The 16,366-nt window shown below is 33.1% G+C and overlaps 1 protein-coding gene across 1 annotated transcript in view; it reads right to left on the bottom strand.

The window, feature by feature from the left end:
- Positions 1-10,775, bottom strand: part of LOC122519676 (acetylcholinesterase-like) — a 174,581-nt gene extending 163,806 nt beyond the window's left edge. The window contains exon 1 of the mRNA XM_043639297.1: positions 8,540-10,775. Coding sequence (XP_043495232.1) covers positions 8,540-9,689 — 1,150 coding nt within the window. The 5' untranslated portion in view covers positions 9,690-10,775. The remainder of the gene's footprint in view (positions 1-8,539) is intronic.
- Positions 10,776-16,366: the final 5,591 nt, after the last annotated feature.

Consider the following 16,366-nt stretch of genomic DNA (forward strand, 5'->3'; position numbering starts at 1 on the left):
TAGTTGGTAATATCATTTTATTAACCTTTTAGTTATAGTACGTTTTTATAATAAATTCATTATATAAAAGATGTAGAATTTTATTTGAATTTTTTTGAAGAAAATAAATTCAAATATTGTATTATAAAAATAAAATTAAACCCGATGAAACAGTGATACCAGAGACACGTGGAATATTATTATTATTATTATTTGGAATGTTATTATTTAAGCAAGATAGGTATTTGGAGTAAAATGAAAAGAGACAGTAGAAAAAAATTGAAGACGTACAAAGATAATGATTCAAAATAAAGTTAGGCCAATTTAAGTAGATTTTAGTTAGCCTTTACGTAATATAAATTATGAAGGAAGAATAAAATCCATGCGAATGCTCGGATGATTTCCCTAAGCGCCGTTAGTATATACCTATCTCTAGTGGCATCTACTATCTCGTATCCGACACCTTTATTAACTTCATCATTTTCAAGGGAACCGAACTCTCGCGAAAACGTTATAAATAATTCATTTATCGGCACATCATAACTCTTAAGATTTATTTCTAACTACGTTCCATACAAATTCGAAATATTCAAACTAATCTTTTCTTTTGACATGTGAACATAAAATTCAAAAAAAAAAAAATAAAATAGCAATTAAAAAATAAATAAATATGAGTGTTCACATGAAAAATTGATGAAATAATGGATATATATTTAACAACACCCCAACACATTAGCAAACGTAATTTCTGTGTAAAAGACTTAATATCGAGCAAAAAATAATTTTGATTCATTTGAGGAAAGCCGAAAGAATTTATTTCGCTTTTATATTAAAATAAAAAGAAACTTTTAATTCGATTCAATATATTATATATCGTAATAATAAAATATCATTTATACAAGTAACAAAAATACTTATCAATATTGTATTGTGTAAATAATGAAATAAATAAAACCTCAGACAGACTAGTAAAATATCGATAATTATTAATCAAAACAACTGCACTCAATATTATAAATAAAAATCATTTTATAGAGCTATGATTATTTAATGCTCGTATATTCCTCGATATTATTTTCGTTGCTCTTTTGATTTTTATCATTTAGATGTTAAAGAACAAACACATGGATGCATAAACACCTACACATATTCAAAGCCCCTCTCTTTTTCTCGTTCTTAGTCGTAAGAATTATTCTCGTAAAAAAGCTATTTCAGATTGAAAAGAAAAATTAATAATCAACGAAGTGCTTCTTTCCAAAAAGTATCTTATGACCCATTTAATTATCTGATAGACGCGGTTTGTAAGCTGAGATTGTAAGTACCCGCAGGGTTTACGTGTACACGACGTTGCTTGTGGTCTACGATTACCCTAAATACGAATGCATAAAGTTCTGTTCCATCTCTGGCAAATTTTAATTATATATTACTACTAATAGTCAACCTGATATAAACTTTTCGAGATATACTAATGACGTACTAATTAAAAATATTACTTTCTCCTAATAATCCATGATTTCCATAATGAAACTCATTTACGATCATAATCACTGTTTTAATCTTTATCGTATCACGCGTTTTGCAAATTTATTTTTATAGCATACGATTAAATTTTATTTTAGTTTTACACGCGAATAATTGACACCAAATTTAAAATAAATGATAAACTGCAATTACTTTTATTTTATAAATAATAAAAAATATCCATGATGAAACTCCTCTAACAATAAGATTGTAATCGTTCTTTTAATTGCTATTCAGTCACATTTATTACAAATTTATTTTTATAACATATATTTAAATCTTATTGCTAGTTTACAAAATTAATACAAAATATTAAATACATGAAAATTTTAATAATTTTAATACAAACTTAATACATAATGAATACAATTTCAGTTCAAGCAAACATTGTAATCACGAGATAAGTTATTTTATTTCAATTAAAATAAATTAATGTAGATGTGAAACATAAGACTACATAATGAATTAATAATAAATATTAATATTGAATATGTAATCTAATAAGAATCATATTTCTCTATTTCTCTCTCTCTCTCTCCCACCTTTTCTCTTTCAGATTTTTAACATTCTTTTGAAATATGTATGTCCTGCGCGCAAATTGAAATTAAAAGCGTCGTTCGTTAACGCTCGACCTAGTCCAAGATACGGCCGACCGAACAATTTGCAAAAATATTACTGACGATTGCGCTTTAGTTATGATATCGGTTGGACGGACGTGAGCATAAAATTTACGTCGTTATTATATGGAAAACGAGTAATACCTTTTTACCATATTATTTCATTTCGCATTAATAAGGCACGCGAAAAAATTATACTTTACTCTCTCTCTCTCTCTCTCTCTCTTTTTTATATTAAAATAAAATTATCATTTCTCTTTCTCTCTGTTCTTTTTTTTTTTATTTGCATAAACATAGCACGTGCATTAAGAAACATAATTTTTTTCTTACACACACATACATTTGTAAATGTATGCATTTTTTAAGTTATACTTCTTCTTTTTATTTATAATACGTCTATGTAAGATAATTTTTTTTTCATTATTTCCTATAGGAATTTTCAAAACAAAAGACATAAAATCCGAATTTTATATATCTCTAGTGTTTTGGAAATACTCTTGGTTATTTGATTGATTGAACATATGTAACCGATCATTCGCGAACTACCACACACACGCGCGCGCGCATATTCATTCATACCGACTAATCCGTAAATTTGGTGTCCATGTTAAAACTAAATCGATTCCTCCCCGTATTGTAATTTCATCAGATATTTATTAAACGTTTGCTTTCCATTGTATCTATTTAAATTTATATTTAATTTACATCGAATCAAAAATAAAAAAGAAAGAGAAAGAGATGTTCGTGGACATATTTATTAATGCACGTTGATAATTTTATTATTGAGAATTCGTCAATGTCATGAAATAAAAATTGTAACTATTAATCAAAATATTACATAACATCGTTACATTTCACCACTGTGTAAAAACGATCATACGTTGATTAAAAAATTTATCTTTTTTATATATATGTATGATATTTTTTGTAACCCCACTTTTACACTCTCTTACTCTGATACTCTGTTACTCTTCACTCTCATACTCTGATACTCTCTAATACTCTTGGCTACCGCTAACTCTTATCGGTTTCACTCGTCATTATGTAACTCTCCTTTTACGACTGACCCTTTCTTATTTTATTCTTCGCTTCTCGTATCCCATCACATCCACGCTAACATACGCATGTACCCATACTCTCTCATTTTTCACACCATAACAGCAGAGGATCGCATTTCCCACAGTTCTACATACCAAGAAAACAACTCCACTCATTCTCGGAATGCTAACGTATACATTTAACAATGATCGTTCTCGAACATTCATATCTTAACGTTTCTCGCCTTTATATTTATTCACTCTTTTACTTATGAATTTTTTCCAATCCCACATATATTTGAATAAACAACAAAAAATTCGATGTAAATGAGCTTCCAACGATAAAAGCTTCACAAAACAAACACGAAGATATGATTCACTGTATTAATAGATATACGCATATGTACACGAATACGTATATAATGTTTCATCGAGAGCAACTTATATATCTGGAAAATTTGGAGTAACTTTAAACAAATCCATAATAACGTTAACGAACCTGCTGTACATTTTCCTTCTGAAAACGAGTAATTTTTTTTTTGTCGACAGATTGCATCCCAATTTATTTTCAGATTATTATTTTATTACTACTTTTTACTTTTATTTCTAATCAAATGTCGAGCCGTGTCTAGCATGAAAAATATAATAAATACAAAATTTAATTATTCCGTTTTAAACAAACAGTAAATTATAATCGTATAAATAACAAAATTAATTCATAACGTGTGTTAAATATACACAAGTAAAAATCAAACATACTACCTGTAAACAAATTTTTTTATTAGAATACAATATAATAATGATAAACATTGATACGACATGAACCAATTTATTTTAACACGCGTGAAAAATCTTTTGCTGAAAAATACTGAGTAGTAGTATAATATCGTTTAAATAAAATATAATAAAATAAATCAAAATAAAAATCAAACGCAAACGTATTTAACACAGGTACTGTCATGGAAAATGAAAATCTCAGTAGCAAAAACGTAATCCATATACACACACACACACACACACACGGAGTTTCTATGATAAATATTTATATAGGAACGATGACATCTCCCTTCTTCCTATCTCTTCCTTCCTCCCTCTCCCCGTACCCCTCCCATCTACATCTCACTCATTCTCTTAAGTAAGTACTTATATATGTACGCGCGCGCACCATGTAGGCGTTGAGAATACGGAAATAACGAGAACGAGGTAGCAGCGCTTGCTTGTTAGAGGGAAGGTCGGCGTGGAATGTCAATCAATTAACATGACCTCAGTTCCGTCTCTAGCTTAAAGCGGATTGTACAAAATAGAAAGAAGATAGTAAAGTTACTTCCTTCGATCTACGATAAAGCACGATTTACCTTCCAACAAAAGCATTCATTTTCAATTATTCATTTTATTCAAGCATATCTACCATTCACTCTCCTTCTCCTAATCCCCCTCATCATCCTATTATCCGTAATATTTGTTTTATATGCCTACGATAGAATAATTACTATAATTACTATTATTATCGGTTATAATCGTTATAATAGTAATTTCTGAACTGTTTATTTTACTTTTTTACGTCAATTTATTTTATCTTGCAAATTCGTCTAGTTTTCTGTTCTTTTTTTTCTAAATTGACCATAAGATAATTCGTGATCATAATATGTTATTATTACTATTACTATCATTGCAATGTCATAGTAATAATTTATTTTTCGTGCGAATTGTTTTCTATTGATTTTGTTCTTTTTTCTCTTGAAAATTCTTTTTTGGTTTATTTTTATCAACTAATTTTGTTTTTTCTATTTCCTGTATTTATTTAAAAAACAAAAAATCAATTTTGAAGCTAAATTGTCGGACGAATATGGATATATTTAGAATCTCTCACGGTATTATTGAACGACGTCAATTATTCTTAGCGAAGGTAGAACATCGGATTGACGTATCGAGACCAATAGAAAGATGAGGCGAATCTAATATGACGAAATCGTCTTTCGTCTTCCCCGTTTAATAACAACCTTGTTTTCTCTTCGACACACAACCAACCCTTTAACAACCTTTCTTAAAACCCTTTTATTTTTTCCGCATATTCGTAATTTATAGCAAATAAAACGGAAAATCGTATTTTTCAAAACATCTACTTCATATTCCCATTATTTAAACAAATTATTAAAAAGTAAGAAACGTATAAAAAGAATATTCAATAAAAATATCTTATTGTCCGCTGTTAATATTGGGTTGGCAACTAAATGATTGTGAATTTTATCGATAGACAAATCACATTTAATTCATTTTTTTGACAGCAAAGATCAGAAATTTGATGAACGTGGAATTATGACACTGTTCTGAACGATGGCAAAAGTTCATCGACAAAAACGGACAGTACCTAATTGAATAAAGTTATATTTTTCAGCAAACATTTTGAATTTTCCCTCTTATTTAAAATCCGCAATCACTTAGTTGCCAACCCAATAAATAATTTATTGACTCCAATATTTACTAACGATCCAACCTATCGTATCTTCCATACATTTTTATTCTGCAAAACGTTTAAAGAAAAGAAAAACTATAGATCTTAATACTAGTTCATAAAAGAAATTCCAAATTGATCGATGTCATCAACTCTGACAAATACCACGAACGAAAAAATGTAAAAAGAAAATTCGAAAAAAGAGTAAAAATAGGAAAATTTTTCTCTATTTCCTGTAAATATTATTATAGCTCACTTAATTAATCCTTTTTTTAATATAGGAATAGTTCGAGAATATTACGTGACCGGATCGCAAATATTATGAATCTCTCTGTTCGTTATTCGAATAGTGATGAACCTCTTCGAATAATGAAAAGAGAAAAAGAAAAAGAAAAAGAAAAAGTAAGAGGAAAGAGAGAGAGAAAGGGATAGAAAAAGATCCAATAAAAGAGAAAAAGAAGAAAAATAGAAGGAAAAAAAAGGAAGGAAAGAGTGAAAAGAAAGAAAAAGTTTTCGTTCCAATAAGATTGTTCGTAAGAAAAAAAAAAAAGGGAACGAACCTTCTGATTTCTCGAGAAAGGTGAAAGAGATGAACAAAGAAAGAAAAAAAAGGAAATGAGTGGGAAGGGGTGAACTTAATTGAGCTTTCACCAAGGTAGAAACGACAATTAATGATCGGTGCGACTCGAAAGAGCGAAAACAAAAAGACAATGAAATTGGAGAAGAGAAAAGGTTGTGTGTGCTTTAGGTTAAGATAGAAACCGGAGTAGATAAATTAAAGGGATGGTTAGCACAAACTCTCTTCGGGGTAAGGGAAGATCGTAAGCTCGGTCAGTTGAAGGGAGGGAGGCGAGACAGGGTAATGACAAATTCACGAGGTTATTCCAAAAGCTCCGTGCTTTCGTCAGGATTTTTCCAACGTCACGTAACCTTGCCGACGGAGAAGCTCAGATAAGCTTACACATACATACACGTATTTACACATATCTACGATTTTATATACGTATGTGTGTGTGTATGTGTCGTATGTAAGTAGGTAGAATGTATATTCCAACTACTAGTCACCTACTACTCAACTTCGCTTTTGTAATTTATCAGCTTGGTGTAGCCTAATCTTGGAAAGAAAAAAAAATAGAGAGAAGAAAAAAGAACGAGATACAGAACGACGAGTTTATCTTCGTCGAAAACGTGAATACTTACTCGCGAGCTTTCTCAAGAATATTTCTTTGAATACTAAAGGGGTTGGATATATATCTTTTTTCCTAATATGTGGAACACGTCAAATTGTACTATCAAAGGAATGGATGTATATTTGAATTATACAGTTTTTTATTTTATTTTTTTTTTTTAATAATGCACAGTCTTCGTGTAAAAATTTTACACGATATTAAATGCTTTTTTCTGTTTTGATCAATGATTCGTCTAGTAAATTATATTGCAATCATAGTAATACATATGTAATTAGAATACAAACATTCCAAATATGCCGCATAAATTATGTGTGACTTGCACAATTGTAATCATAGTATGTATATATAAATATGTAATTAGAATGCAAACATTACACATACACAACCTATCGATCCATTAACAAATGTTACGCTTAGCTATTTATAGTATTCCAAAAGTACACATTGAAATAAAAGGGTCCCATAATGCAACCAACCCTATGTGTAAACAAATAGTCGGAGACGAAACGTGTGATTTAGGTTCGATAAGCTTTGTGTAAACCTTATTCGATATACTATGAGGTGTGCTAATAAACCTGATTATAAAATTCACGATAAAAATTATAATAAAAAATAGAGAAAATGCAAGTACGATAATTTTTAAGATGTTTCCTTTTGAAATATAAGTTTTAATTTATATACCTACTCCATTACCTTTAACAAACACAAACAAATATACACTTGTTACAAGTATGGTTACATAACTTTATATATATATATATATATATATGTATTACGATAATCGCGTAATTAGAGGGAGAGATCGTAATTACAAATAATGATAGATACTCGTCCTGTCTATTATCTAGACCTAATTAACCTCTATTCGTAGGAAATGTTTCACTGAGGAAAGATAGTCTAGTCTAATGTAGTATAATATAATATAAATACATGTACATTGGCAAAGCTCATACTAATTACCACTCATGCTTAAATTAACACCGTGATTCCTTAAATTACTAATAATTTTATAAACATTACTCTAAAATTCCAAATAATAAATAATAATTCAAAATTGTCGCAACAACTTTAATCTTCTCAATGTAAAAATAAAAAAAGAGAAGCACACACAGAAGAAGTAGAAGAAGAAGTAGAAGTAGAAGAAGGGTAAACAAATAAGAAAGAAGATTTAAAAAGTTTCTCGTATCTTTGTTAACGAAGCTAAAAGCTGCCAAGTGGATCGATGAATCGGTCGGTGTGTGCCTGCACCAAGAAAGATAAATTGGATTTTTAAGAAGAAAACGAGTCTCGCCCTTCATCTTTACTTTTACAAAGTGCCTACGCCGTTATATATCGTGATAAATTTATGAAAGTTAACTCGGTACGGGTAGCTTCGGAGTTTCTTTTCTCTCTCTTTCTCTTTCTCTTTCTCTTTCTATATATCTCTGATTTCTTCCTCCCACTCGCATTTGTGAAAGCCAAAGCGAAAACGTTCAAACGAAGTTAAATTAATGGTCAATTTGCGATAAACACTCGAAATTGGTTAACCGCGCCGCGCGAAGTATCAAAGGCCAGAATGATACGGCTCGTTTCCTGAATGAAATAATAGCTCATCCGTGCCGTGCATCAGAAAAGAATACACCGACGGTTAATGTTTTTCAAACTCTTTTAGAACTATTCAAGATGAAAAAAGAATAACAGCTAATATATTTGAAGGATTTGATGTATACATGCAATGATTATTTGATCAATCATTACCCTTACCTTCATTCTCGTTATTTCCGATGATAATCTCGGTGTCCTTGAAGTCAGCTTCCCGTAAAAGATCAAGCGGATGTTTAGGCAAGAAAACACCGTCGATCGTCGGAGCGGATGGGAATCCGAGAATACCCCAATAACTGTTCCACTGTTGTACGGATATAGTTTTGGCGTCGACAGATCTCATGCATAGCATAACGCGAGCCGGATTCTCTTGAAGCATGGTGGAATTGCAACCACAATCGTCAACGAGGACGCGTGCAACATCGTGAGCTTTTTCGCCGGTCATATAACTCCAGGGTGCGTTTAAGGTGCCACTTTGAAGTATACCGCGGCGTACGAGACCACGAGTTACCGGTGAAATGAGATGAAGACTGGCCGAACTGCCACCGGCAGATTCACCAAAAATCGTTATCAAATCAGGATCACCGCCAAAGGCAGCGGCGTTGTCGCGAAGCCACCTAAGAGCCAACGCTTGATCCCATAATCCCATATTTCCAGGTGCCTCTTCGCTGTTAGTTCCAAAGTGTTTGTTTAAATACAAGAATCCGAATGCACCAACACGGTACTGCATCGAGGCTATGATAACGTTACTCGTAGAAGCCATTATATCGGCATCGTAAACATCCAGGGTAGCGGTACCAGTCATGAATCCACCCCCATAAATCCAAACGAGTATCGGCAAGCCGTTTCTCTCCGGGCTGTCAGGCGGCTCGGAACCCTTATGCCTCAACTTTACTCTCTGGGGTACCCAGATGTTCAAGTAGAGACAATCCTCGGATATATTGGTGTTCGGATTCCACATTTCTTCGCCTTCGAAACCGGGAAAGTACTCGTATCTTTCTTGATAACAACTATTTGGTAAGATTGTTGCATTTAATATACCGTGCCAAGGTTCAATGGGTAATGGTTTGCGAAAACGTAATGGGCCAATCGGTGGCTTAGCGAATGGTATACCATAAAATATGTGAACGTCACGATTTTCAATTTTACGACTGAATCCACGTACGAGACCGCTCGTCGTTTCGACTACCAACGGATCCTCGTGGACGTCGTTGCGTTGCCCGAGAACATCGGGACGACCGAATCCAAGACTCTTGGAACTTAATGCAAGCAACAATTGCACTAATATCAACGACGAGCCGATCGCTTTCATTTTGTATCACTTCAAATATTCTTTCGATATTTTTTATATGTCCCTCTATCTTTCTAGTTCTTTATAGTTTTCTTTCTGACGTTAAAGGAAGGAATGTTTTCGCGCGCACCGCTCGAAACGACACGACAAACCCGGGCCACAGCACGCTTGGCCCGTGAGAGAGGCTCAACAAGTTAGCGAGTGGGGGAGCACCAGCTTTTGCGCGTACGAACGCACACGATTCTCTCTCTCTCTCTCTCTCTCTCTCATACACACACGCACACGCACATACACGCGCGCGCTCGCTCACTCATTCTACCTATCTATCTATCTATCTATCTATCTATCTATCTATCTACCTCTCCCACCCTGTATGTGTCTTACTCTCTCTCTCTCTCTTTCTCTTTTTCTGTCCAAAGCTTATCTACCTTCTATTCCCAAAAGACTTTTTTCTTTCGGATAGTAGTTCGGTTAGAACGATCGAGGACTAAGCAAATCCTCTTACGCACAATCCTTCTTAACTACTCTCGCGGTAACCTTCGACCCTACACACGCACACACTCGATACACACGCACGCGCTCTCGGTCCACCTTTCTTCCCTCCCTTTTTTTCCTCTTCCCTGTCTCTCTCCCTTACTCTCTCTCTCTCTCTCTCTCTCTCTCCCTCTCTTTCCCGATCTCTCTTTTTCTTTTCACTTTACTTTTCGATTACTCGATACGAAAGGATTGAGAGGAGAAGCCCGCAAAAATCAAATTTTATTGAAGTTATCTTTTTATTATTTTTATTTTTTTTTGTTTATTCTTCTTCTATTTTACGTCTTCTACTTTTTATTTTCTTCTTCCTTTTTTCTTCTTCGATGTCAAGGACAATAACAGCACGTTATATGTGTAGCTCGTTAGATAGAGTTGAATAAAATGAGTATTAATTATTATTATACTCGTTCGGTGTAATAATGAGAGAAAAGTTTCGAAAAGGAACAGAGACTTGTGTTCGCGCAGCGGCCGGCGTGCCGCGTTGCACGGGGTCGACTGATCGTAGAGGCATAGGTGGTACGAAGCGGAGGTAGCGCGTCGATGGTGGTGGCGGTGCTGGTGCTGGTGGTGCTGGTGGTGCTGGTGGTGCTGGTGCTTCCTTACCGCCACTCCTCCTGGTGCCGCTGCTGTTGCTCCTGCTCCTGCTCCTGTTCCTGTTCCTGCTTCTGCTCCTGCTCCCGCTCCTGCTTCTGCTCCTGCTCCTGCTCCTGCACCTGCTCCTGCTCCTGTACCTGCTCCTGCTCCTGCACCTGCTCCTGCTCCTGCTCCTGCTCCTGCTCCTACTTCTACACTTGTCTTGCTTGTATCCTTGTAATTTAAGTTATATTTTTTTTCAACAAATATTTTTCAATTCAATCTTTTCGTCATTTTTATAATAAATTTGTCTTCATGATTTGTTCGTTTTTTTTTAAATGAAACTACAAAGAACGTTTTTCTTATGTCGACGCAAATGATTCAGTGTTGTCTTTATTTTAGAAAAAAATATTTTTCAATTTTAATCCTTTCGTTCGTTTTTCAACAATACTTATCGTAATTTCGAATATATAATAGTCTTATTGTTTAAATATTTTTAAGACACAAACTAAAGAACTGCAAATGTTTCTTTTCTTACAGAAATCAAAATTGATTTTCTAAAGTTGTTTATCAGTACTAATATTCGTTAATTGAATTATTTAATCTTTACTTTATAATTTTTAACATATTGTATTGTTATATTGTTATTCATTCGTATTATATTTTGTTCGTAGATGAAAAAAAGAGTTAAAAAAGAAAAACGAAGAATTTGTCAAAGGATAGGCAAGTATTCATCGATCCATCCAACATTCGGATGAGAGACGAGTAGGAACAAATCGGAACGCGAGATTTGGTGCCCTTATCTCCTTGTTCTCCTCGTTTCTCATAGTTTCTCCTTGCTTCGATGAGTCCTAACGAAGTGGATAGACGCGCTAGAGAACACGAAGATATCGGTGAATGGATTTTCTCGCTCCTCCTCGCGGATATTACCAGTTAGCGTGCGACCACCTGGAACTTTCCATGTAGCTATCTCTTTTTTCCCTTTTTTTCCAGTTTTTTTATCTCCTTTTTATTGTATTTTCTTTTTCATTCTCTGTTCACTATCGAACCATCGAACCATAAACTACGACGACAACAACAACAACAACAACAACAACGACAACACAAACGGTTTAACTTTCGCGATATCCACGAATTGGACATTATCAAAGTCGGAAGTATCGATTTCTTCCCGAAATTCAAGCTAATCGGAAAAGCAACAACGTACAAACTTCTACAATTATCCGACTTCCTCTTTTTTACTTCTTTCATTCGAAACTCTTCACCTCTCATATCAAATGCATTCGATCAAATTTAAAAAAGAAGATAAATTATTTCATAGGATCAATAAAACCAAGCAACGCTTTATTCAACATTTTCTCGAAACGTTTTTCTATTTTACTTTATTCGATAATATCGACGTTGCGAGACATCTCGACGGACATCTGTAAAGTTAGGAACGAAGGATCGGACGGAAACGAGACTTGGGACATGCAAAGACGTCCGAAATCCGTGATGTTATTATTAACGGGGAGTGGAAGGGGAAATTGGGGGAATGGTGGAAGTAGTAGGAGGTGTTAGAAGGGAGAAGTCGTTGGTAGAATACATAAACGACGTATAATTCTAACGCGACCTCGAGGATTCCCAAAGGTCCTGGGAGTCTCGTACGCACGCCTTGTCTCCTGGATTAATTCCTTGACTGACATCGGACTGTGCCTCCTATTCGACAGTCCTCTTCTCTCTTTGAATATACACGTGTATCTCTTTGGTAAGTATGAATACCTACCACATACACACATACATACGTATATTTACCTACATATATGGGTATATACATCAGAATAGATATGGAACGCGTAATATAGGCGCTCTCACTATGGCTGCTCCTTCACGAGTGTTCTCGAGCGCAAACCGGCCCGTCCGTCATTCATTAAATTACATCGATTATGTGCTCGAACGATCATCGGCTCTCGAGCCAATTTGAAAACGAGCTATCTTTGTCAGGCCTCCTTCTCCCCATCTCCGTGTTCTCATCCACCTCCATCACCACCACCACACTACCACCTCCTTCTCCTCCTCCTCCTCCTTTGACCATCCGACGTTTTGAACGCTCTTGGGATGCTTCTCTCGTAATATCGAATTAATCTTGCCGCAATACCGAACAATACGATCCAACAACGATTCCACGTTTCTAACAATCGATCACATTCTCTTTCCATTCCTTCTTAAATTACTAATTTGTATAATGTTGCAGTCATTATTTTTGATAATTATATAAATGCAATTTCTATATTTTGAAATTTGATTATTCAAGTTAATATTTAAAAAGTATATTTAATTTCATCAATTATAATTTCACAATACTAATGTAAAAATGGAATTAATTTAGAAATCTTTAAACAATGTGAAACTTAAATTAAAAAAGAAAATATCTAATTATCGTATTAATTTCAATAACAACAAGATTTCGTATTACTTTCATTAAACAATCTCGAAAAATCCGAGAAAATGTCTCTCACGATTTAGCGCGACATTTTCGTGCTTTAAGTGATTAGCAAGCTTTTTCTAATCTCGCTAGAAAAATCCTGATAAAAAGAGGAAAAATGAAATATTTGCAACGTTTGCGTGGTTTCGTGTTCGTCTACTTTTCTATTTAAACATACACACACACACACACACATACCTTAATTTCTGAGTGCGTTACTCCCACACTCGCACACAAACAAATATATTATATACACATATACACACACCCACGAGCCACAGAAATAGATGTCTTCTTCTAACACTAATCGAATTAACGCGTTTCTCTCTTCTCTCATAACATTAACGGCAACTATTGCAAACATTTCGTCTTTCCCTCTCTTTCTACTTCTCTATCAAACCTTTTTGCACATTCCACGTCAACTTTTCTTTTACGTTGCGTCACGAGATCAAAGAAAGTCTTCTTGTATTTTATTTATCGAAGGGATTCCCTACGCAAGACTTCATACGTATTCCTTTAAATTCTCTTTCAATATTTGTTACATCTTTATCTTTCTTTTTGACATATTGTTTAACAAAGTAAATGTACTCTCCTATTTGCATCAGAACTGTAATAGAATTTATTAGGAGTACTTTATTATTATTTTATATTTAAATTATTATACATTTTAATATATTGGATATTTCAATTTTCCTTTATTTTGATATATTACCTATTTTATCTGCATTTTTAATATTTTAATAACGATTTTCTGTCCATCATATATACATCGTACGAGAAATACGTGTAACAACATACTCAATAATATTTTAACATCGTTTTACAAACTATGTTTTTTTTAATTTATTTGTTCTTTATTCGATTGTCGTGATAAATTTTATTTTGAAAATTGGAAAATTTGTGTTTGGAAATAAAAAATGATTACTCGAAATTAGCAGTATTTGAATAAATAATTATTGAATTCTTCATTTATTTTAATTTAGATTAAAACATTGTCTTTAAAAAACGAACAAAGAAAAAGAAAAAGGGGAAACACTGAGGATGAAAAGAAAAATTTTGGATGAAATAAGACAAACAACGTCGTACATCGTTCTGTGGAATCAAAGTGGAACGATTAATCGATTTTCGATATCCAAATTGCTTGGTGGATCTATTTTAAAATTCTCAGTGCGTTTTACTATGGCATGCTGCGGCTTGGTAGTATCAATCTCTAACACTGTAATAACGAATAATATCGAATTCCGATACTACAAGCTCTCACCGATTTCCATTTTTAAAGATCCCCTCTTCTCTCGCGAGAAAAGACGATCGCGAGATAGTTATTAAAAAATCGTTCATTCTTATCGCGAATTATGTCATGCCATTTATTTTATTATGTTCATCCTGTTGCCGATAAATTTTCATTCCGTGTTAAATACCTCAAATTATTGACTTGTTCGAAATGTAATCTTTCATTTTTTTTTACAAAGATTTTCATTGCTCTAAACCTCAATATTGTTTAACGTTCTTATAATAGACACCCTAGACATCATTTATAAGCTTCTTTTGTTGCGATCGATAAAACAGTTTTTTTCTTATTTGACATCGTATCGGAAATGAAAAATCAAAGTCGTCATTTTCGTCAGATTTTACTTCTTCATTGTCATAAAGGTAAAGTAATATAATTTGATACCAGCGTGACTAAAATTATGTACCGTTTACGTGTAACGTGTTATTTGAAAGAGAGAAAATTATAAAAAATTATTAAAAAAAAAAAATTAATTCTATTAGGATTATCGTATTATCGAAAGTACGTCTCGCTAGATTTTATTGATTTTAGATTAAAATTTTCATCTCGCAAATATACACACATTTTAAATATCAATTATTATCTTTGAAAGTTCAAAGCATTAAATTAGGTTAATATAAATTAATACATTTTTTTTCTAGCATTAAATCAATTTTATATAAAAAATTTTCATCTCGTAAACGCACATGCATTTTATATTTTATGATGTAAATTCATTTTTAAATCTAGAACATTAGTCAGGAAATTTTGTTTAAATTATTCACTCCGTTTGATTAAAAATTCACTCGTTGCTTAAAAATAAAAATAAAAGAAACACATACGAATATATTTTTATTATTGAAAATATTAATAATTAAGAGTAAATGAAAATATTTACCATATCGAATGAAGGGATAGTACAGTATGGAAATTTGCTCGTAAAAATAACGGGCCCAAAGAAGTAACAAAATTTATAATTTACACCGAGTGAGGAGCCGTTAACGGCCACATTGTAACGATCGGGGACGAAGAGCAACAATTGGTCGGTACGGTTGAGGGGATAACAAGTCTCTTCCGCTGTCAATTGCTTGACAGTCCATTTGTAACTTGCTCTGATTACAAATAGAACCGGCCCGCATCTTGTTACGGGATACAATTTTCAATTTGCCGATCAAAGAGATTACTCTTTTCATTCGGCCATTTCTAAGATACACACACACATACACATACCTTTAAATATAAAATTTTGTAATCTAACGAGACCGCATCTAAAGAAAAAAAGAAATAAACAATCATACATAAAATCCTTGTCATTTAATTCGATTAACCCTTTGAGTGCTATGAAAGCTACCTGTGTGCACTTTATCAATTGTTTCGACCTTCCTCTCGTTCGAAATTCCTTTTTTCTTTTCTTTTATTCAAACAACAACATAGTTTATATTAGCAAGAAAAAAGTAATTCATACTCAACGTCGCCCACGTTGATTGCTTTTGCCGGAAATATTCGAAGCTCAAAGAGTTATACTCGAATTAAAATCAAAGCTTTTAAATAATTTTCTAACACATCTCGATTTGCCAAGCTATCGATGAAAACAAAAAATGGCGAACAAATTCCTGAAAGAAAATAAAAATCGATAAAGAGAGAAACAGGATGCACTTATTAAATTGAAAAGAAAAAAAAAAGAAAAAAATACTCCTAGTGAGATATGAAATATAAACGAAAATAAATATGAAAAGGATAGATAAACTATTTCAATAACTTTAACCGATACCCTTTTACCATATCCCAGTTTGATTTGAAAAGGAGGTAAAGTTAAAAGGGGAATTGGAGCCTTGTCGAAAATAACAGTACAAAGCCGCG

This window comes from Polistes fuscatus, unplaced genomic scaffold (genome assembly GCF_010416935.1).
Source record: "Polistes fuscatus isolate 324 unplaced genomic scaffold, CU_Pfus_HIC Scaffold3, whole genome shotgun sequence".
NCBI lineage: Eukaryota > Metazoa > Arthropoda > Insecta > Hymenoptera > Vespidae > Polistes > Polistes fuscatus.